Source organism: Lineus longissimus, chromosome 3, assembly GCF_910592395.1.
Source record: "Lineus longissimus chromosome 3, tnLinLong1.2, whole genome shotgun sequence".
Taxonomy (NCBI): domain Eukaryota; kingdom Metazoa; phylum Nemertea; class Pilidiophora; order Heteronemertea; family Lineidae; genus Lineus; species Lineus longissimus.
In genome coordinates, this window is record NC_088310.1 from 8,831,595 (window position 1) to 8,855,903 (window position 24,309).

The 24,309-nt window shown below is 42.3% G+C and overlaps 2 protein-coding genes across 8 annotated transcripts in view; one reads left to right on the forward strand and one right to left on the reverse strand.

Moving 5' to 3' along the window:
- The window catches only part of LOC135485669 (sodium/calcium exchanger 1-like), a 111,840-nt gene extending 99,892 nt beyond the window's left edge, over positions 1–11,948 (reverse strand). For all 7 annotated transcript variants that reach the window (XM_064768014.1, XM_064768012.1, XM_064768013.1 and 4 more), the window contains exon 1: positions 9,757–11,948. In XM_064768014.1, coding sequence (XP_064624084.1) covers positions 9,757–11,507 — 1,751 coding nt within the window. In that variant the 5' untranslated portion in view covers positions 11,508–11,948. The remainder of the gene's footprint in view (positions 1–9,756) is intronic.
- Positions 11,949–15,710: 3,762 nt separating this feature from the next.
- Positions 15,711–24,220, forward strand: LOC135485671 (N-alpha-acetyltransferase 40-like). Its single transcript, XM_064768018.1, has 9 exons — positions 15,711–15,805; positions 16,102–16,146; positions 16,295–16,345; positions 16,810–16,862; positions 17,101–17,196; positions 17,540–17,698; positions 19,602–19,685; positions 20,437–20,514; positions 22,454–24,220. Exons 1-9 carry the CDS (start codon positions 15,800–15,802, stop codon positions 22,626–22,628), a joined length of 747 nt encoding a protein of 248 aa, XP_064624088.1. The 5' UTR covers positions 15,711–15,799; the 3' UTR covers positions 22,629–24,220.
- The last annotated feature ends 89 nt before the right edge of the window (positions 24,221–24,309 follow it).

Here is a 24,309-nt window from a genome sequence, read left to right on the forward strand (position 1 = left end):
ATTGGCAATAATCAATACGAAGACTGTTTGATCAGAAAGCTATTGTGACTAGGTTAGAACAGGCGCCCTTGTGCTGCGATGGCAAACAGATAAACGGCAAATTCCCGCTGCGCATTTTCGTACAGCAAGAAAGATAAATCGAATGTTTCTGAAAAACATTCTGTTGATATATACCCTACAAAGGTTTTAAGCTAATGATAAAATTGCGTAAGTGTTTTGGCTGCACAAGCTGGCACTTTGTAGTAAGCTATAGAACGATCCCCTCGCAATTAGGATCGGTGTCGCAACCGGTCATCAGTTTGTGGCAGTTGCATGAGTTACATCTTCTTCTTCCAAGGTTATATCAATGACTGGCCCTACAATACGCTTTGTTATCAATAACTAAGGTACTGAGTACAACTTAGTATTCTAAAACAGCATGGGTACAAAATTTCATTTTTCATAACGAAATATGTATTAGCCTCATTTTGACCACAGAGGCGAGACAACCATAACCTCTTGATTCGTAGAAAACATGTCGAAAGCAGATTCTCGGTGGATTTTGCTTAAAATAGGCCTATATCAAGTTTGAGGCGTTTTAGAATAGAAAATGATTCGATTCCTTAAGCAACAGTAATGATATCAATAACTAAAGTTCAGTATATCACTAATCAGGAATAACGAATAAAAGGTCAGGAGCAGTCGGGATGGTATAAAACTAGAGCATTACATCAATATTCATTCATTATCAGATGGAACTCTGTGACATGGATATTTCCTCTCTCGGGTCATTTACATGCCCCTGTGACATAATAGCTCCACCAGAATAATACATGGATACATCTCCTTGACAACCAAACAGTTGTTTTAGAAGTGGGACGACGAAGGATGATCTGTGGTCCCACCGGTTGGGTAAAAAGATATCGACATTATGCCACCCAGAGAAGCGAAAATTCGTTTTCAGCGTTTTTCAAGTTCCCCTGAGGAGATTGCTCTTTGGCAATGGAATTGAAATAATCAAGTATCGTTTGCTCAGAAGTTTCTCGTTTGAATAAAGTTAGCGGTTGTTGTGGTTAACAAATATGACATGAATCCTTTAGAGAAGAGGCACATTTTGGTCATGGTGGCGAGTCTTTCGAAGATGCCTAAAGCAATGCATAAATCATCATCGCCAACCACATCTCTTAACAAAAACAGAGCCCCAAGCATTGTTCCACAGAGTGGTGGCCGGCCTCGATATGTCAAATGCAACAAAATGGCCACCATCCCTATAGAATAGAAGAAGTTGTTAACAAAGCTCTTATCAGGTGATGAGAAGGAATTTCTGGCGATGATATAGGCCTATACGAAGGCCAGTGATGGGAGTTCTTGAGGTGAAGGTAACGGCCTAGTAATGATCAATGGTGAATGTTCTTCCAGCAGCTGCAGGCCGGGAGTGTTAAATATGCCAGGGAGAAGGTAACTCAGCATCTCCCGCTCGGTTCATGTAAGATTGGTTTTCCAACAGAGCGCAAGTAGAGTTTTAAGTGCGCGAAATTACACCTGAATTTGAACTAAGTTTATATATGTCTAGCTTTACAGTGCTTTGAAGGTCAGATCAGTATGGAGCAAAATGCCTAGGAAGTACATGTAGTCATGTGGTACGGTAATGATAAAGTCTCTTCACCAGCGAAGGGTGCGAATCACGAACACCGCAGTTGAGAAGTTGCCAAGCTACATTTTTTTAAAATTGAAAATTCATCAAAAAGACAGCCTTCAATTACGCTGACAGCCTTGGATGCTGGCTTTCTAAAGAAGCCGATTGTCCTGGAGGGACAGAAACCTTGCAACTGAAATTGACATCGAGTACCATTTAGTTCCACATCTTACAAAGATGGTAATTAATTTCTTTTCTCGAGCATCAATGGAGGTGTGATATCAAACCAGGTGGATGCTTTTATAGGAATTTGCAGGAAGTTAGTACGACTGTTGGGAATATGAGAGCGCAATGCGCTCAAAAAGCACAAATCATTGTGAAGTGCTCTATTGATAAACTTGTCATTTCCAAGGCCAGCTTTCTGCTTTCGGGCATTGCAGAATGATGCAATTTTGAGAGGATCTCTCCTCATTGTAACTACCACTTAGTAATATCCAAAGATTCTGTCATGTCGCATCTGCAACCTGTCACTATCAAAGTACTTGCCAACTATATACGAACACGAAGTTAGCTTCGACCACCACGAAACAGCTCACATAGGCGTTGATAGGCCAAAACTGTCACTAGGGCCCAAAAGAGAAGTACCATCATAAGGAATCCCACTATTAGAAATAGGAGACAACTTTAAAGTATCCAGTTAAGGTGATCAACGACTGATGTATGCCATATAGGCCGAATCCGCGGTGGCTCAGTGCTCTGAGAGCTACCATCACTCCGATTACGCTAACTCAATCCCATTTTTCATCTTATTGCTTTTTAGCTTATCTATCAGTTTCATGGGTTAAGTCTAAAGCATCCCTTATTGTTTAAAAAGTTGTTTAGAATTGGCCATGAATTTAATCAGTTACGCAACTAGCATGGGCCGCGCCCTCTTTTCCCCAACTCCCGCCTACATGTATGCTATTGTAACGAGTGCCATTGGTGAATTCCCCATTTTCGCAACGAACGTCAACTGGACCAGAAAATGTTCTTTATTGACGTGTTCACGTTTAACCGATGCTGGAGATAATCACCGAAAGTAAGACTGACATGGTCTGTAATTACATCTGATTATCCAAACACCATGGCAACGGGTCATTGTATTTATGTCTTGTGAAACCTCAACAATGCAAATCTGGCAGGAATTTAATTGGAAAGGTAGCTTGTACGTGATCAGGCCTATTACGATTTAGGAATAATATGCCGGATAAAAGGAACTTAGTTACGGCGAAATTGTAAGATTCTTGCGAGAATAATACAATTTCCGTAAATTTCATCACCTATGATATACAGCTAGCTATCCGAAAATTGTAGGTTCCAGAAAAATGTTTGTTTAGTGCATGTATATATACTATGTTACTGGTACCTCAAGTATAATCTTGCTATTGCGATGTTACCGTTACCTCTATACATGATTTCCTTCAGTGCACCGAGCAACACAAACTGCACATATACAAGGTATTCTATCCCGATAGAATATTTTCAAAACATACTAATTTAACCTTAATCAATCATTTTGTGTTCCGACAGGTTTGCAATCACTAAGGTTAGTTTGTTTCCTCATCAAAACATGCTGTGCGAACTCTGTAAAGCACTGCTAGTATTCGGGTAGTAACAATTTTAAGAGTGACGTACAGATTCAGGCACAGCCATAAGGATAGATATAATTGTTTGGCAATATTAAACTGCCATCAAATTTTTTTCATGCTTCTGATATCGTAGCGACAACTTTTCTCGGGTTTTTTTCCGTTCTTATCATAAAAAGGCGTAATTCCGAGAGAAAATAGTCGTAATTACGAGAAAGAAAAAAAGCCGCAATCACAAGATTTTTCTGTGGTCCACGACAGGTGTTGTGGAAGTTCCAGAAAATGTATGATTTCACCCATGAAATAGACTCGGTCATCCAGCCACTGTTGCGGTACCGATAATCAATAGCTCTGCAACGATGCCAATAGATTTTGACAATTCATAACATTGATCAACGATCTGCATCACACACTGGCAGGGAATAACAGTATCAGTCCTAGTTGTAGAAGCCAAATGAAGTACTAAGTACGTACGATGATATAACGTAGGAACGTAACGGACAATTAGCTCATCTTTGTCGGGCTGTGGCCACTGCTTTTTCCAATTACAAACACGCACTATCCACTTTCCGTACATCCCGGCTCTAAAGAATACTCGCTGTCTGCAGTGACTGGCTCTAAAAATTACCCCAACCCCCTTCTGACATACTATGGCTCAACAGACCCGATTTCCCCATACACTGGCTCTAAAGAATATACCCTCTTTCTGCAATACTGACTGACTCCAAAGAATACCCTCTTTCCTCGCATAAACTGGCTCGGAAAAATATTTCCTTCCTTCTGCACACACTTGCTTGGTTCTTACAAAAAAACATTTGCACTGAAAATAGAACCTCTCTGCCCTAATGAGCGATCATCAATGAAGCACGAGACTCCTCATCTCCGCTCTTTGAGAAAACCCGGAACACTGTTGGAGATGCAACTTCAAAGGACACACTGGCTGCTAAACAGAGACGTTGCAAAGGTCTCCAGACAACAGACTTGGTTGAAAAAACCGAAGAGGCCATAACAAAATGTGGTTTTCAACAGGGACGAGCAGCAAGGCCGTATTATTTTCTCTATGGAACGGGTATTGGCGTCGAAGCGGTCAGATCGGCCAGCAGATCAGCGAAATACTACGTCATGGTACGGGGCTTACCAGCAACAGTCTCACGTACGTGGAGCTCAGTAGATTTATCTTTGTATACAGTTCATCCACGTTTGCATTGATAAGCCTTTTAACCAGGCATCGGGAAGGTTCGTTCGAAGGTAATATAACGGAGAAATAAAAACGTATTTTATCTATTCAAGGATTGCATATTTGCGAAGAGTAGCGGCTGGTTACTCTAAGATATCTGGGGTCATACCTTACATTCACAAAAAAGACTACATTAATTAAGATCTAGGAGTAAAAGGGCTTGTTCTTTTGAACGTTATTATGACATGGTGACTTCCAAGGTGTTGCAGCTCACGCAATGTATCTGACTCACAAGAGCAAAGTTGCTTTATATTGTCTGTGCCAAGCTCTACACGCGAGAAAGATACATGTAATGCATCACTCTGTTACAGCCGCCTACAGATGTATACAATAAGATGCGGATTGCAGCGACTCGATTCCTTGCATCCAGGGTACGACGATGCCGGTTTTATGAAGTAAGTGCACTGTATGGGAAGGTAAGTAACACAACAGAGGTAGTAAGACAAAGATTGGCATTATGATAAAGCAGCATTTACACGATTGTTCCTGAGAAATAGCTCAACGCGCGTAAAGGACAGGAAAGAATCGGATTAAACATACTGCAGTAAAAGGCGTGTCATCACTTTCGTTAAAAGTACAGCTATGCATGGTAAGGTAATGATAGCTTTTATGAAGGAGAGGGTATTATATGTATTTGCAAGTTTGCAGCTGAGAAACGGATAAGCTCAGGTAGTGTAGGTTTCCCACATAGCCATTGCCAAGAAATAGCACCGCTAGGTAGGCAATCAAAGGATTTCCACAACTGTGGCATTGTTTGCGCCTAGCTATTGCTAAGACGACTAGAGCATACAATTTCTTGTAGGCTGATCACTCTTATAGTAAATGCTTTGCCCAAGGACACACCTCCTGGTACACAATATTCAGATACCTAGATAGCTAGCAAGCGATAGTTTCCCAGCTCCATGGTGGGCGATTTAATTCAGTCAGCCAATCTGTGAAGGATGAGTCAAGGCTCGGTTGCATGTACATGTACGCAACAGATCATTTTAATCCAGCTGCGAAGCTATTTGTTGAATTTGCTTCAAGGCTTTCAGTTTTAGCAGATACTGCTAAATCTAGCCTAAGGGCCAAGGTGGGAAGGAAAGCCCACAGACTACGACGAGACGGGGCTCAAAACTGTTGTAAACACCTGGCTATTTTGATGCAAATGATAGAAAACGGATGAAAACACATGGGTGTCAGACAGAACCTTCGCTGCTCCTTTTCCATATTTGATTGTATGATACCTGATCCCATATAGTCTAGTCTATCATATTCGTGTACTGTAAGGCGAGATGATAAACATGGAGCTACCTGGATGCTCACTTTCTAAATGCTTGTTCCTGTTTTATGTTCTTTCCACATACATACATACACCTTGCCTGGTCAAGGTAAGCCTAGCAACAGGTAACAGGCCTAGAGAAAGATAAGCAGTAAGCAAACACTCTGCAACTAGACAGGCAAGTTGGCCTATATGCACATCATTGCAGGCGTACGAATAGAATCACTAGGCTGTGGACTGAATTCCGATGCATAATATGTAGGCCGATACGAGGGCCATTACATTATCACTAAACACAGCTTGCGAACATTGGTTTAGTCTGGGAATTACAGTGGACAGGGCAAATATGTAACAAAATGGCGCAAAACCGTCGTTCCATGGCCATAGCGAATCCCCAAACCTTGTTGGAAACAACATACATCATGTGACCGGTCCATAAATCCGATGTTCCCTTGAGACGTCGCGTATAGGCGGGCAACACTTATCAAGCGTCTAAGGTGTATACCATACTAAGCAGCATGTTGTTAGCAAGATCACACCAACCCTCAATAAGAAGGAACCATCCTTTTATTTCTGGGAGACCCGAAACTTCACCTTTCTGTAATAGTCGATACTAGTGACATCGACAATTCCTTTCCTTTGATAATCTTACACCACTATTTAACAACTGGCTCTTTAGGCTAATTTTTTTATTCTTTCCGAGCCGAAGGTAAAGTGCTCTGCAACCATCAGTACACTTCTCTCAGATGGTACCATCTACTGCAAGGAAGACAGCTCAGTAGATGATCAGATTAACTTACAAGCATCAAATATACATAAAGGAAGGAGAAGCAAGGTGCAGACTGTTTCTCGGAGGCATTTAGAGAGCGAAAATGGCCACATGCGACACTGCATACGGTGCCACCTTCATATATACGGTTGAAATCCGAATTTAGTTGTACACCTTTTGAATGTTTTCTGGAGGAAGAACTGGGTGGAATTCGAATTTGGATGCAGAGGTTATCTGTGAACCAAAAACAAGACGGTTATAGGCTCTAGCCTGTGAAGCTTTCTGTCAAAGAAATAATTCACAACTACATTGGTTCCCTGATGGTATTATTGGTGGTACTGACCATATTCATGTACAACACAGTAATACTGCATCAACTTACATCAGACACCAAACATGCCCGGTGTGGAATCTTCCTAATCTGTTACACACGTTTTAATAACAGCCATTCACAGAGAAGCCTTCGGGCAATGTTCCATCAGGGTCACAGAGCGTTTCCCAGGGCGGATAGGAATACAGATTTTATTAAAGGAGAGACGCTAGGAATTGTAGTTGTTGGTTCTTCTTGAATCAACAAACCTGCTGGGTAGGATTGAATACTATGCTGTAGTGGGTGTTCTTAACTGACGGATGCTGAAAGCCTGTCCCGATCACTCCAGCCGTTGTCAAAAGCCTGTCGGGTTTTTCATACTTTACTTAAGAATCAACAACACACAGTAACAAAATGACAACCGACCAAGCTGCAGAAGCATATTGCTATTAAATGTGATTCCGATGGGGTGAATGTCCTATTTATATCATATCTTCCTTGTCTCGGATGTGAAACCGAGATCTTTGATTGCTGGCCATTTCAACAAACGACGTTTTATTATCAACTCGTTCAGCTCCCAGGACATGGGTTTCTACAATTTTATGTCATCTCTGACTTTATGTAATCCATTTAGGACAAGGGGTCAGTAAGGAAGGAAATGTTACATAAACCATGGAAATCTACAATGTGGAGCATTCCATGATTTGTGATGTAGAACATAGAAGGTGTTTTCCCCCCACCTAGTTTCTATTGATCTAGTCAACAAGTCAACAATAAAAATGCAACCATCGTTCAACCATATTTCCACGCCAAACGCTTTCACAAACCCAGCGGTGCACTCCAATGCATCACAGCACAATCAGAACCATTCCCTCTCTTGCCACAGCAGAAGCCGAAGATGACACAGGGACAACATGCAAGTAATGCCGAGATCACCTGTTGGCTGGGATATACTGAAACATTTACGAAACAAGAGACAAGTGTGTTTAGCTGCATTGATTTCCAAAGATTTGATGATTTCGTGATATATCACACCATATAGATATGCTATCTAATGTTTGTATGACAGTGTGTCAGAGTGTGTCGTATACATAAACAGCTGTCTCTATAATATCATGTTGGATGTCTGTTTTCGATGAAAGTATAGACCCCAATTCAAGACATATAGCAATGCAGTTTACTTTCTGTCGACACTACTATGTTGAATACAATTTGTGGCAAGTGCAACTGACTTGGACGAAGGCAAGTAAGCTGTAATATGATATGAATTAAGATTGTACCGAAATCGTCAAGTACTTTTAGTTTTACACGTTGCTTGTCGTTACAAAAATGAAGTAAAAGCAATAGTCATTCTTTCTTCATGTCATCAAGCATAGTTTAGAGCGGGATATGGGATATGGTGGAGGGGTATAGTTTTCTCTTATCCTTATTTTTATAAGTTCCAAAATTCAGGACTCTATCAAAATGAACAGAATATTATGAAGTCCAGTTTGAACATCAAAATCCGAATACAGACCCTACACCTGAAGAGGTCACCATTGATCATTATGCCTTGTACTGTTTTGACTTGGACAACTGGGATAATCGACGTGACAAGCCATAGCACAAGGCCAACTATGATATTTGTACAACGCGATTACGTATATTGATTCAGTCACCATACGCCATCTGTAGCGAGTGAGAGTTGTGTTGTCAGTATGCACGCCACGCCATGACTTCGATCATATGCATGATATCGATTTTTCTAACAGCTGAATACAAGGCAAATCATGTTTATCTACCACACCTTTATCACTCTATCAGTTTATACTTTCCAAAACAAATGCAATTGAGTGTTCAAATAAAATCTGGGCAGCTATGTGTCGGACTAGCCATATTTATGATTTATTCAAATAATAAATCTGTATGTTTACATGTATGATTCATAATGTATGGTACATATGAATATAGCACATTGGCAGTACGCATTATTGTTTTGACACAGATTTTGGCTAAAATTTATCAATAGATCAAATAATGATTATACAATACATCAACACAATTGGCTAAGCAGCAATTCAATGCCAGTGCCACAGGCCAGGGGCCACTATTTCTTTAATTGTAGGCCTACCTCATGACCCAGCGGCCTTTTTCCCGGCCGTGCTTTACGAAGTCCCCAAAGGCCCGATAATGGTCCTTTTCATGCGTGGTTGGCACTGGCACTTTTACTCCGTGAGATTACCAGATGGCAGTTCAATGACCTGTAACTCAACACCTCAAGTAGCATATAGGCTCTTTCCTTCCTTGCAAACCTTAACTATATGTTATGGCAATCTCCAAATATCACAACGGCAATACTAGCATCAAATGAAGCATGTAGAAAGAAAATAACCTCACGATTTTGTCTAGAGAGGGGGAAATCGCGGTTAACTGCAAGTGTTAAATTGCAACAGTACACATGATTTAAGTGGCAATTAGGCCAAGACCTAATCCCTTCTCGTCCCATTCTGTAGACATATTACATGATGAAGTTATCGGGATGACTAGAATGCAAAGGGGTACTCTCTGGAGACACATCAGCAATCGAGGCTACACCTCTAATGCTATTATGACATACTACACAAAAATAGCATCCGTGTGATTCCATGTTCCTTTGAACAAGAAAAGAACGTCAGGGCTAGCATCCTAAGCTGGAGGTTCACAGTCACAGCTTTACCTATGTTTGGCAGCTGTGGCAGTATTGTGATAGCTTGTGTTTCGTCCCATTCCTAGTCACCACCAGTCAACCGGAGTAAGTGACTGCACAACGACATCATCTTCAAGGGTGCTTTTGACATACACCCTGGTAGATCTGAGGTTTCTAGGTGGACGATCACAAACAACTGCAAAGTCAGGCAAAAGAGTCATGCTGCGGAGGTGGAATACCAGCTTCAGTGTTCAACTAGAAATACTATACTCACTCAGTTTCATCGTTCTCAAAGATCACTTCACCAGTTGTTATCTCGAAGTCCTTTCCACCAACAGCAGTGCCATCACGGGTGTGGTAAGGGACCGCCACGCGACCACGTGCACCTGATGAACGGACAACCTTGATCTCGGCATCTCCAATGGATTCTACAACCTCGGTTGCTTTTTGTTCGAAGTGGAATATTCCAGCGTGATCATCATCGAGAATCATGACCGTCGCCAGTGATGGGTTAGCCAATTGGACCTTGACTTCACTGTCATTGGTAAACAGGCCATTGGGATCACCGACACGAATGTTGCTCAACCGCACATAGAAATGTTCATCTTCTTCAAAAATATCATCGTCAATGACAGAGACAGGGAACTGCTTATGCATTTCTCCAGGCATGAAGATTAATGTTCCTTCCGCATATTCATAATCAGAACCATGATTTGCACTTCCATCCTCTGTTTTGTAGTCAACGTAGATGGTGTTGTTCGTATCCCCTCCAGAACGAGTCACGGTGAGATGGAATGTACCAACATTCTCCATGACAGTGTAGTGGCCAGGGTCAAAAAATATTCTCTGGATGTCATCATCCACAAGGTCGACTTTGACGTCTTGTTCGCTGTTACGTCTCTCAATCTTTGACTTCTTGATAACGTTCCCACCACCAGTCAGTTTACGCGTTGCTTGGATTCGGTAGAATGCTCTGCTCTTAGGACCTCTGTTCATGACTTCATATTCGGCCATCTCCTCTAAGGTCTTCATGTCGATGTTGGGATGTTTCTTCCTTAGTTCGCGGAGGATATCGATGTATTCTTTACGATGCTTTTCAAACTCCTGCATTTCGGCATCTCCTCCTCCGTCAGCACCCTTGAACTCCACCTCATCTCCATAATGGTTAGCCTTCCCGTCCATCTCCACATCTCCCTCAGATGTGACCACAACCTTTTTGGAGCGACTTGCACGGTACTTCTTTGAGAGGAAATTGTGGAAGAAGATCTTCCTGTCTGCAATATATGCAGTGATGACTGTGGCCGGGAAAAACAAGAATGTTAAGAGTGCTTCCCAGATTTCCACAACACCCTTGGAGGAGACAGCAATGATGAGATAGAGCCAGAGATAGGCAAAGATACTCCATGATGCAGTGATGAAGAACACGCGCAAATGTTTGATACGCCGCACCTCTCCGTCAGGGATCACATGCACACAAATGGCAATGATGACAAACAGGTTAAAAGCGGCGCTTCCAACAATGGTACTTGGACCTAGGTCACCAGCTTCAAATTTATTGCCACATATCTCAATAACCGAGAGCAGAATTTCAGGGGCAGACGAGCCAAGAGCCATCAGAGTCAAATTAGAGACGGTTTCATTCCAGATTCTGACATGGACTGTAGTGGTTTCACCATTTGGTTTTTTTACTGTGATTTCCTTTTCTTTTGAAGTGATGACTTCAATAGCTGCCATGAACCGGTCTGCGATAATGGACACCCCAAGGAACATGAAGACCATGCCAGCCATATAGACGATCGCCCTAGCAGCTTTATCCCCTGCACTGAGATTCCCGATGGGTTTCCACGCTGGGAGAAGCAAGCCATTGACACATGGTTTGGCAACTCTTGTACATTCTTCCTTCTGAGTATCATTGTCAACATGACCAGTTGTAGCCACAATTGGGGTAGTAGCCTGAGAAACTGTTTGATCAACCAATGCTAGCACTGCGGCTAGCAATACAGTAGCACACAAAGCTTTAGACATTGTACCTTTTCCTTCCTGAAAGTACAGCACAAAAGGCGGGAAAGTGTGGGCGTGTCTCCCCTGAGAACTGGGCCCTATTCCAAATAGCCGGTCAACTTACTGTCCAAAAAATTAGCATTAGTACACTGAACACCGACGCCCTTTCCGTGAAAAAAAATCCAGTTAGTCCAATAAAATACGAAGGTCTGCAACTGTGTAGTCCACTGTGTAGGCAGAGTCAATGACATACGTCCGTGAATGAGCCGTAAGTAAAAAAATTCACAATTCACTCCAATGATATATCAATCCTATATCCAGTATGTTAGAAAACTCCAATCCACACTGGCGGCTAGGGATTAGGGTAGCAAGCTAACGTCTACAGCATGTAGTATGTCCGGCTGTACACTCTACTCAGTACGAGCAGCCTCCCTCCATAGCACCTTGCTGTAGAGTGATTCACACGCATTGGATGCTGGGTAATTGATGAGGCAATTGGCGCCAATGACACCAGAGCCATCTGGTAGGCAATGAAGTATTTGCTATCCTGAGGTTGTAATGTAATCATGATGACGTGTGTAGCGGAGAAGCAAACATTAACCCCTGTTTCTGGAGGATGTCCCCTTTATGAGCGTAGGCCTACCGTAGTGCGGACAGTACTTATACCTCACTGCAATCCGGTTTTCTTTCATTGCGGTTTCCAGCCATCCCTTGATCGAAAAAGATGCCGTTGAAATATAATTGAACTTCCTCAATTATCGTGTGATGAACTGATATCAGTCTGCACGTGGGGTGACCAACCCGTTCATCAAGGTGGCCAGTTCAGGGCAACTGCGATGGGAAATGGAGATTTATTCAAGGCTGAATTCTTCAGCTCCACTCTGTCGTGATGAATGCCCTGCGGTCAGCCTCATCATCTGTCACGGTAGGTTGAACATTCCCGCTCGTGGCTTAGCTTTAATCGATCCCGTCCTGTATTCTGTTGGGTTTTTTTTGCATCAAAACTCCCAAACGGTTCACGCCCAGTCCGTTCCGCAAATTCGAAAAGGCCTACTGCAGTTCATATCACTGGAGGCGAGATTGATTGAATGCAGGTGGTGCAATCCAATGATAACTCACACAACGTAGTGAGTGTAATGGTTACGTGTATGTATAAAGTGTAAACAAAATTCATATATCCATCATGTCCATCGAATCTGAAAAAATTTGTGCAGACCCATGACAGTTCCGGTTCCGGTACAGTTTGTTGCATTCCATACGGGCCGCGCTTGCCGATCCTGCTTTCACGACGCACCGCAACCACAGTTACCATGATTCCCGTTGTTGACGCAATTATTTCATGACGTCATGAGCCATTGACCAATCACGCAAGTAGATTTATTCACACCGGCGCCACTGTCTTGAAGTGCTAAAAATCGTCTGCTAGAACATACAGGACAACAACGTCGGCGGAGACAGTTGTGACATTTCATTGCAGACGAAGTAAACGTCCTCTTCTTCTCGATTTACGTACTGTACTTCAAAAAGTCAGTTTTAACACTACTGCACGAATATAGAGTGGTCTTAAAGTTCCATTTGGATAGAGATTTGACGGACTGATTTGGAAATTCATTCCAACCATGCAACTGTTTCAGAAATGAGAAAAGCTCCTGGGTGTCATGACATGCATTCAATTATTATTTCACCACAAAGAGCTGCTTCTTTCAGCAGATATGAGACAGCTACCGGGGCGGGGACTATTTCTTTATGGGGCCTTTGTTCAGTGTCTCCAAGGAATTCTATTTTTAGAGTCAAATGGGGGGGGGGTTGGGGAGGCCTTCCCCCCAATGTACTGACTAAAACCTGTCACTTTCAGAGAACGGGGGAGGGGGTTTGGGGGACTCATCCCCCAATGTACTGGCTCAATATGTCAGAAGGACGGTTGTGTGAGTTCACTAGAGATTGCTCTTTACATATTAACTCACACAACGTAGTGAGTGTAATGGTTACGTATGTATAAAGTGTAAACAAAATTCATATATCCATCATGTCCATCGAATCTGAAAAAATGTGTGCAGACCCATGACAATTCTGGTACCGGAACAGTTTGTCGCATTCCATACGGGCCGCGTGTTGGCCGATCCTGCATTCACGACGCACCGCACCCTCAGTTACCATGCACGTCGGACGTGATTCCCATTGTTTCCTTCCTCGTGACGCAATTATTTCAAGACGTCATGAGCCATTGACCATTCACACAAGTAGATTTATTCACACCGGCGCCACTTAAGTGCGGGTTTGGGACATCATGTATTTAAAAATCGTCTGCTAGGGTCTCATAGGTAGTTGTTTTTTTAAAATTCATGCGCAGCCCCACCGTAGTTCCTAAAATCATTGATTTCTCGGTCCTTACAGTATGTCAGTGTTGATTCAGCAGTTGTTTTGGCAAAGACATGTTTTTTTTGGAGTTTCTGAAACCTAGAGCGCTACTCAATAGGCGGCTAACAAGAAACTACGCATTTATTCTGTTGTTGCCGACGTATGTGTACACTGAACTTGGGATGTGCGTCGGCCCCGTGATGAAATGCCGTCCAGTGCCAGTTGGTGCGTTTTTCGCTGATTTGTGCAAAATTCAACATATCTCAAAAGTTCAATGGTTGACCCTCGATTTTTTTTTGATTTTTGTGCGTAAGCAACTGTCTTCAATGGGAGAATGGTCTCTGTAAGAATTATTCAGGAAGAAATGTATAATATTTTGGGGTTTTTCGTAATTGTCCGGCCCAATTGTCAATATTGCCATTTGGGATGGTGAACAGAGCTAGGAGCAAATGCGACGCTTATGATTTATTTTAAAGAAATAAAATGCCCGATTTAACAGCCTGCAGAATCAGGGGAATCGGGCGTTTCCAGTGATATACGACACAAATGGGTTGTCCTCATGCATTCACTTTGGAAACGCATTTTAAAATAGATGTTACGTCCTGTTAATGGAGCACGTCATCATCACGTACATTTGGGAAAAACTCCCTAACGAGACCTAGGACATACAGGACAACGTCGGCGGAGACAGTTGTGACATTTCATTGCAGACAAAGAAAACGTCCTCTTCTTCTCGATTTACGTACTTTACTTCAAAAAAGTCAGTTTTAACACTACTGCACAAATATAGAGTGGTCTTAAAGTTCCATTTGGATAGAGATTTGACGGACTGATTTGGAAATTCCAAATTCCAAATTCCAACCATGCAACTGTTTCAGATATGAGAAAAAGCTCCTGGGTGTCATGACATGCATGATGTGTCTTGCCTCTGCATTTTTGTACTCAGAGGGCTTTCAACTTTCATATCATTGAAGAAATAATTCATTCCAATCTACAAGTATATCAATCACATCATTTATTTAAAAATCGTCTGCTGGGACATACAGGACAACGTCGGTGGAGACAGTTGTGACATTTCAATTTTCATTGCATAGAGATTTGACGGACTGATTTGGAAATTCATTCCAACCATGCAACTGTTTCAGAAATGAGAAAAAGCTCCTGGGTGTCATGACATGCATTCAATTATTATTTCACCACAAAGAGCTGCTTCTGTCAGCAGATATGAGACAGCTACCGGGGCTGGGACTATTTCTTTATGGGGCCTTATTGTTCAGCGTCTCCAAGGAATTCTAGTTTTAGAGTCCAATGGGGGGGGGGGGGGGGGGGGGTTGGGGGGGGCCTTCCCCCCAATGTACTGACTAAAACCTGTCACTTTCAGAGAACGGGGGAGGGGTTTGGGGGACTCATCCCCCAATGTACTGGCTAAATATGTCAGAAGGACGGGGTTTGGGGGGCTCCCCCATGTCAAACAGTTGTGTGAGTTCACTAGAGATTGCTCTTTACATATTACAAAACCCAGCGTCCACCATTCCGAGTCCAGCTTTTACCAACTACCTAAACAATGGGAGGGGGCGAGTACAAGCAATAGTGGGTGGGTAGTGGGTAGTGCATGGGTAGACTAGTGGGTAGTGCTTTTAGGGAGTGCCACCACGTGCCCACTGGTTATGCTCCGTTGCACGTGCCCCGGCGGGCTCGTGCAAGATCTCTGTTTGAAAGGCAGCGTAACTTATCAGGCCGGTCGGTTCTCCATGCCTGATTTCCCTTGATTTCCTCAGGATGGGGCACACACACGTGAACACGAATCCTTTCTGACGACGCCGAGGAGACCCGGCATGTACGGAAGTGCACAAATCTAAATTATCAACGAAACAACAAATGACAAAAAGCGCGCTGAAGCCGATTCAGTGAATAAAATCGCGAATTTTGCCTATTTATTTGCCATTTAAACCTTAATCATGGGTGTAAGTGATTGAATAAGATTAAGAAAAGTGTATATATGCTGTTGTTATTCTTAATCTGGTGATTAGTTCTTTGTAATTTCCCTTTATTCGGATGCTCAAATCTGACTGATGAAATTATTTAGGCCTACACTTCCCACCTACATGCTTACTCTACAGTGCATGCATGCCCACGTGAAACCCCCCCCCCCCCTCGAATGACAAGACATTCAAATACTGACCCTTGATTGAGTAGCTGGGGCTCGAACTGATTGAGCTTTTGTAAGGGATGTTATTGATTCATTTCCTATTTTTTCCAGAGAAAATCAGAGAAAGCGAAAGAAAAGAAACGTCTATGGAAAGAAGTGAGTCGTGTGAAAGCAATAAACTATTTATTACGAAAATCATGCTGACATTGTCACATTTTGTCTTTTGCATCTCTAAAAGTAAATTCAAGCCACCCAGTTTTCAGTGTTGCAGCATAATTTTAACATTCTATCCATTTTTTTTCAGGAGAATGCCAAGATCAAAGCATCGTTACTCATTGTGGAGGCTGCCAACAAGGTGTGTACGTGTATTGAGCGAGGTCAATAGGACACAATCTACTGTCATTCAGTGCTCCATACACTGAATGGGTGGGAAGAAGAATTAAAAAGAGGTTACACTTACAGGTTCGGTTTAAGAGCTGATCCCGCTCACCTAGCAAGTATATATAAGCCTGGCGTTTTATTCTATTGTGATTTCACTGACCCTACTGCAATCCTACTAACCTAGCAAGTATGACTCATTGAGCCTGGCCTTTTACTCTTAACACCTTGATTACAACTTCTGTTTACAGTGTATAATCAGGACTCGGGTGTAATACAACTTGTAATGCACTATATATGCACCAACTCTGCCTCATTTTGACTACAGCGGTTATGGTAAGGCAACCGGTATTTTTGACTATCGTAACATTATAGTGACATACCAGACAGAAATATTGGTTGTACTACAACTTAATTTGATATGGTACATCTAAATTTCAGCTGGAGGATCCAATGGAAAAACTTCTTCCCTTCAAAAAGTTCGACAGAAATGGGTATGTTATTGCATATTGTCTAACTCTAGAGAGTAACAGTCTTGGATTTAAAAGATTACTAGCAGTGGTACTGTGTACTGTTAGTGTGGAGAGTAGATGATAGTGCAGAAATACACGCATTTCAGGGATGAAGCAGTTGGTTTGCCGAAAAGTGACAGAATTTGAGGAAAGAGTATACAGTTGTACCTATCAGATTCACACTCACACTGTCAAACTTAATGATTGTTTTTTCCTTTAGGCTACAGGTGACCATTGACTGTAAGAAAGGACCAGATGTGAGTGTCGAGATCATGGATTGGGCATTTGAACTCACGAAGAAGAACATGCAGTCACTGTACGTCAAAATTTCAAATGATTGAAAGGAATGAATAATATATGAGCGAAGATCTACAAACGCATTACTGTAAACCATGAAACCAATATAATTCAATCAACTGCCGATAGAAAATAGCTTATTTTCTATTGGCAGTTGATTGAATTCTCTTGCTGCTGAATTCTCTTGCTTCCGGGCATTGTGTCTAAAATATTGGCTATCTGATGGTTATGCTGCTTGCAGTCCGAATGGCTAGTCTCACTTAATTGAAAGATTCTGACTGAATTTCTCTGCAAGTTTGTGAGTGCCAGGTTCTCTGCACGGGAGACCTCTTGACATGGTTTGAATGATGTTTCTCTTGCAGATATGAGGAGAGTGAGTGGGGTTGGAAAGACCGTGAAAAGCGAGAAGAAATGGAAGAAGAGAAGGCTTGGTATCTCCTCGCTTGTGATGGCACCGCCAAGACCGTGGCCTTCGTTCACTTTAGATTTGATATGGAATGTGATGATGAAGTCTTATACTGGTAAGGAGCACCTGCATTCTTGTATAGAGGTTCTTCACGTGACGTCACGACATGACGTTTTGATGGCAAACTGCCAATGCATTTCCTTTACGTCATGACCACGTTAGACGGCCAATATGGCAGTGAAAAACAATTGGTAACGTCATCATGTGACGTCAGTGAAGAACCTCTTTTGGCTCTGTGATGTTGTAAACTTTTTCGCCACTGTATCCAGTAGTTTCCAGGTCTTGCATGCCGTAATTCGTCCTGCAAAATATTTCCCAAGTGCTATCATTTACCACTGTCTCTATAAGTGGTTGGTTAGTCACTCCTGAAGAAAACTTTAGATGGCAGCACTGCACTCAATTAAATGCAGGCCTCGTCCTTAAAGCGAACTGGAACCGCCGAGCGATTTATTCAACTTTTCGACTTTCACCGCCCGAGAAAGTCGAGTTCAGATTTGTAGCTCCGCCCCCAGTGCCCGAGCATGCGCAGTTCAATTTGTTATTATTGAGAATCATGTGAGAATCACGTGAGTCATGCGATCTTTCATTCATGAATTTTCGTAGTAAATTCCATAGTAGTGACGTCACTGAATGATTGACAGCTAGGCGCCATGTTTCATTCATGCCTCGCTCTGATCACCCGATAAGCGGGGAATGAAAACGAGGTCATACGAATTGGCTTGGCGGTTCCAGTTCGCTTTAAGATTGGGTAATGCTAGGTACTTTTGTCTTACAATGAAACTTTTCCTGATCAAGTAGGGTTGCATGCCGCCAGGAGGGGCCAGGGGTACTATACGCTGCCTAAACCTTGGTAGCGAAAGAGTTCAGGAGTAGTCGCTCTAATGCAAACTGCTCATGAGGTTACTGATTTAAACTCGTTGAAATGGTGATTATATAAGCTTGAACCATTTTATACCCATCTCTATGTTTCAAGGGTTAAATTTACAAACTTCTACTGTTCTCATTACCTGTTCTGCGAACGTAACTTTGGTTGAAGAGACTTGTCCTTAGATCACCAGTTGTGTCCAATTAGAACTTACTAGTATATACCCATGGAGCGGGCAAAGTTGAAATGTAATATACATTAGTTAAATGGGCACGATGATTGAGCTACATTAAATTTCTAACGTTACTGAAGTTTTATTAAAGGTTAAACACGAAATTAACTGCATTTAGGGACTTATTGCTGCTATCTACATGCAACCCCCAATAGATTGATTGGAGTACGCTATTTTGCACAATGCGTTGAGACCAGTGACAGCAGGTCCTGTTCCAAATAAGGCCCTCACATATTAGGCATATCACCTACCCACTCCCGTACCCAATGCCACTGTCGGACCAAAGCCAGGCGCATGGAGAGATGCAGAACGCATTTCAAACTGACAACATCAGTCAGTAAAGAATAAAACAAAGAGCAAGCGCTGGCCACTGTACATATTTTGTCCATCCTGGCATAACTGTTTATTGATACCCTGACTACATGTTCCGGTAGGCCACTCTGCAGAATTTGCCTTATCACTCAGGTCAGTGTTTCTCGAATAGAACTAAAATAGAACAGGCTAATCATTAATCTCCCTGCTAATACCCTGCACCATGGACCAGGTTGTATAGCACTACATACGTGCTGGAAGCTAATACTGATGTGGCAGGGAGAAAATGCGTGAAGTTTGTGCATGCTTTTGAGAATGAGCGGAGCTCTCCAGTCGACGTGCTCTCTGAAAAGTTGTTATTTATTCTAAAACCACGAAGATATTCGACGTATGACACCCTCAGTGACACTCTTACTTATGATCCACACCTACGAAACCAAAAGTTGCAAGAATTCGACGCATTTTCGAGGCCCAATTGTGAAACAAAAATCGCCTCCTATTTAGCGGCCACAACGCGCATTATAGTATAGATTCCAATCTTTCTTCTAGTTATGAGATTCAACTTGAGCCAACTGTGAGAAGAAAGGGCCTTGGGAAGTTCCTCATGCAGATATTAGAGTTAATGGCTCACAAGTAAGTCTTTACAAAATGCATCACTCTCATACTTGATCCACATCTTATTTGACCCATAAGTGCTTTGCTATATTATTACCCTAGCGTATAACAGTAGCAGTATAGTGGCACGGTATTTAGGCAATTGAATACGACTAGCATACGGAGGTAGGTTTTTAAACAGAAACATAACAACCGAGATGAAACAACCACTGTGAAAGCAATTGCGTCCGACGAGATCCATTTGATCAATGGCTGTTTGTGTCTTGTGACGTCATTTGCTGGCTCTATCGTCTCGCATGACGTCATTTGCATCATCAGCTGTTGGTGTCGTTGTGATGAAGTTTGAACCGGCCCTGAAAAAGTACTCAACTTGCTGCGCCAATTGACAGGGATTTATCAAGTCCCTTACAGTTTTATCATGATCAAGATGTCCCCTATGGTTCCTCACTACGAGGTTCCTAGAGTGTTGTTCTGAAATGCATTCGGAAATACAGTTGAACCTCTCTATTAAGGACACCCTCGGGACTGACAAGTGCTGTCCTGTATAGAGAGTCGTCCTGATTAGAGAGGTCAAATTGAATGGAAACAGCCAATTGGGATCAAACCTAGTGTCCTTAATAGAGAGGTTCCACTGTATACACTGACTTAGTGTATCTTCAAATGTCTGTCTGTAGCACTCTTAACAGAGGAACTCTAATAGAACTGAGGTCAAGAGCTTGACTCCTGGAGGACTATTAAAAACTAACGATTCTAACTTTGTGCTTTAAAGGACGCAGATGAAGAAAGTGATGTTGACAGCTTTCACACACAATGCTGATGCTGAAATGTTTTTCAAAAAGAAACTCAAGTAAGTGTCATTCAATGTTAATTTCAGATATTCTTGCTGTGCATTCGTCAATCTTTAATAACAACTGTTCTCTTAAAATCAGAAGTTTAGCCAAACATGTTTATTTGTTGATTATCTGCATGTATTGTATTTTGAGTCTCAAAGGCTCGCGCCGTTGATTTACTTTGCAGGGGGTGTATACAAAACCAAGACCTAAGACATAAGACCTAAGACCTAAGATCCCCCGAAGTACAAAACTAAGACCCAGGTACAAAACTAAGATCCCGAGGTACAAAACTAAGACCCGGGGAGGCCAATTCCAAACTAAAATTTTGAAGAAAAATATCAGAGTCTTAGTTTTGTACATCAGGGGATCTTAGTTTTGTACGTACAAAACTAAGATCCCCCGAGGTACAAAACTAAGACCCAATGCCAAACTAAAATTTTGAAGAAAAATATCAGAGTCTTAGTTTTGTACATCAGGGGATCTTAGTTTTGTACCGGTTTCGCCACTTTTTGTGGAGCTGGATGGAGGCCGTATATGCTAGAGTATATGCTAGAGTGATGACCGGTCGTGCCTGCATAGTGCATATGGAGGTATTATTCAGATGGAGCAACTGCATGCATCTCAAAGGTGATATTACTACATCAAAATGAATTCGAAAGAGGGGCAGAATTTGGAAACTAAGATCCCCTGATGTACAAAACTAAGACTCTGATATTTTTCTTCAAAATTTCAGTTTGGAATTGGGTCTTAGTTTTGTACCTCGGGGGATCTTAGTTTTGTACGTACAAAACTAAGATCCCCTGATGTACAAAACTAAGACTCTGATATTTTTCTTCAAAATTTCAGTTTGGAATTGGGTCTTAGTTTTGTACCTCGGGGGATCTTAGTTTTGTACGTACAAAACTAAGATCCCCTGATGTACAAAACTAAGACTCTGATATTTTTCTTCAAAATTTCAGTTTGGAATTGGGTCTTAGTTTTGTACCTCGGGGGATCTTAGTTTTGTACGTACAAAACTAAGATCCCCTGATGTACAAAACTAAGACTCTGATATTTTTCTTCAAAATTTTAGTTTGGCATTGGGTCTTAGTTTTGTACCTCGGGGGATCTTAGTTTTGTACGTACAAAACTAAGATCCCCTGATGTACAAAACTAAGACTCTGATATTTTTCTTCAAAATTTTAGTTTGGAATTGGCCTCCCCGGGTCTTAGTTTTGTACCTCGGGGGATCTTAGTTTTGTACCTGGGTCTTAGTTTTGTACTCCGGGGGATCTTAGGTCTTAGGTCTTATGTCTTAGGTCTTGGTTTTGTATACACCCCTTTGCAGGTTGTTTCTATGAAAACGCCACACGCCACTGCTGTGCCTGCGCGAAAGAAAACTTGTTTTGGCAGATGCGATCATTGAAACAATACACCTACATGTACCTTGAAGTATTCTCATTTGACAAACTGCATACACACATATGCTTGATTAACATGCAGTAATCTAGGAAAATCAATTCATGCACCAATTGCACTCTGATGACAGTGGGAGCATGCATTAGGACCGACTGCTACCGTCACCTGGTGTTCGAAAATAGGAAATACGAATCGTGTCTGACTGTACTTTCCTGCCAAAGGCTACCCTTCTGTTTGGTCTGCTCGGCTGGTCTTCATGTTGGATCTTCTCTTCTCGTACTATATTTATGCTTTCAAGTCTCTGGTTTCTGTGTTTGACCCATTCTAATGGTTCTACTCTCTGTTCTGTCATACCTACACTTCCCTGCCTGTGGCTGCTTCTCAGTCCTCAGGCTCAGTCTCGTGGTCTCTCTGGTGATCTAGCCGACTCCTCTGCCAACGTAACTACCTAACCTTTCTTCTGATCTGTGAGTCTCTTCTCTTCGCTTGGTTGTACATGTTTTCTTGGTCGCGTTGTCAAGATCGGTGATCTGAATGAATTCATACTTTTTGCAGGTACGAGGTGGATGAAATCACCCCAGAAGATCACCCAATGTTCGGTGAGGGCTACACATACGAAATTCTCAGTAAAACAATGGCACAGCCTAAAAAAGTGGCAGCCCCGCCTGCCAATCAGGCCAATGGACACACTGCATGTTGTGGTGGTCATCATGTAAATGGACATTCATGATGAACTTCCTTTTATTTTTCCATGAAATTGAATACCAGATACTGACTGTTTTGCATTTATGATCGGTGATTAGGGTTCCTTCTCAGAAATTGCACTTGACGAAATCGATAAAGTTTGCAGAATGATAAAGTGAGACCCTCTATGGATGTGGCCTTTGCATGGTACTGCTACTCTGTTGCCAAAAAAACAGATAGAAATGCTATTGAGAAAGTGAGCGGTGTTCTGTCTAGGCTGTAAATGACATGGCAAAGCAAGTCGGTCCAACTTTCTCATCAATTCCTCCAAACCTTGGGATTTGCTTCCTTTTGTCAGTTCTAGACAGATGAGTGCTTCAATGTGTTTTGAAAGTCAATGAAAATCATGTCTAGGTTAAGCGAGAGACTGGGTGGACCAAGGGTTAAAGGGGAAAAGAATTTTGTACCTTGTTGTTTTCTTAAGCCTGCAGCACACTAGCCGCCAACTTCGGCGTTCACAGGCGTTTTTTGCCGCAAGAGTCCTGAACACCTGAAAAATCCCTAGTCTGCTACGAACGGCGTCGGCGAACGCGACTTGACGCCACTTGCCGTAACTAAGCGCAAAATATCTAACATGTTTGATTTTTGACGCGTGTCGCCGCGCTTGAACGCAAGAAGAAGCCAGGTGTGCTACGGATGGTCGCCTGACTTGGCGTCGGCGGCGAGGCTATGGCCAATCAGCCTGCGTCTTGATGTCACATGATTTCAAAAGGGCAGCCTAAAGTGGCGGAAAAGATGCTACTTGACGCCAATTCTGGGAAGATGTGCTCTGACCGGGATCCACTGGCCGCCAACTATGGCGTCAAGATACGTCAGCCGAACGCTTCTTGTCACCAAAGTTGGCGGCCAGTGTGCTGCAGGCTTTAGAATTCCTAATTCATGTTTGTGCAATATCATGAAATAGCTTAATTCCCTCGGTCACAGTTTACCAATGTTAGTAATGGAAATGACGTAAGGACACATTATGATCGTTATTATGCAACCAAGGACTGACAGGCTCAAATTTGATGGCAGATATTTACTGTGAGCCCTTAGAAATTAACTCGATTAATCAACACGCTGCTGGTCCTTGGTTGTCTAATCTAGACCATTCTGCACCCCAGACAGCCAATGCTCAATTCCTTGAGGTGGCAGCACACCTGACTTCAACTCTGGCGTCCAGAGGAGTTCGACTGAATGCCACTCATCGCTGAATCGGTAGCACACCTGGCTGCTTCAGGTGTTCACTGGCGTTCACCAGAGTCCAAAATCAAACCAGTTTAATATCTGGCGTCGAGTGGAGTTCACCGGCGGCCAGCGGCGTCAAGTCGTAGCACACCTGGGACTGGGAGTTTTCTGGCGTTCAGACGGCCAAAAAACTCACTGGAGGCTGAAGTTGGAGTGAGGTGTGCTGCGAGCTTTAAGTACCATGAGTACAGACCTGCATTGGCCTATTATTTGGTGATGTTTTGAAGACAAAGTTTGAAAAATCATCTTTCCAGTGCTAAGATTGAAATTAATCATAGACTATGTACTACTTCAAAAAAAGACCAAGCCATGATCATGATTTGTGTTTTGAAATTTTTGTATTCAATAAATTGGCACGAAAGAAAATGTTTCTTTTTAGTTTTTATCTTGGTTGTGGTTCATAAAAGGGCCATACTTAGGTATGTGTACATGATTTTCAG

What these genes read in the sequence shown, in the direction of transcription:
- LOC135485671 (XM_064768018.1), top strand. An exon ending in TTGTGGAGGCTGCCAACAAG is followed by an intron (nt 16,346 to 16,809) that starts GTGTGTACGTGT and finishes TCTAAATTTCAG; the next exon opens with CTGGAGGATCCAATGGAAAA. An exon ending in AAAAAGTTCGACAGAAATGG is followed by an intron (nt 16,863 to 17,100) that starts GTATGTTATTGC and finishes TTTTTCCTTTAG; the next exon opens with GCTACAGGTGACCATTGACT.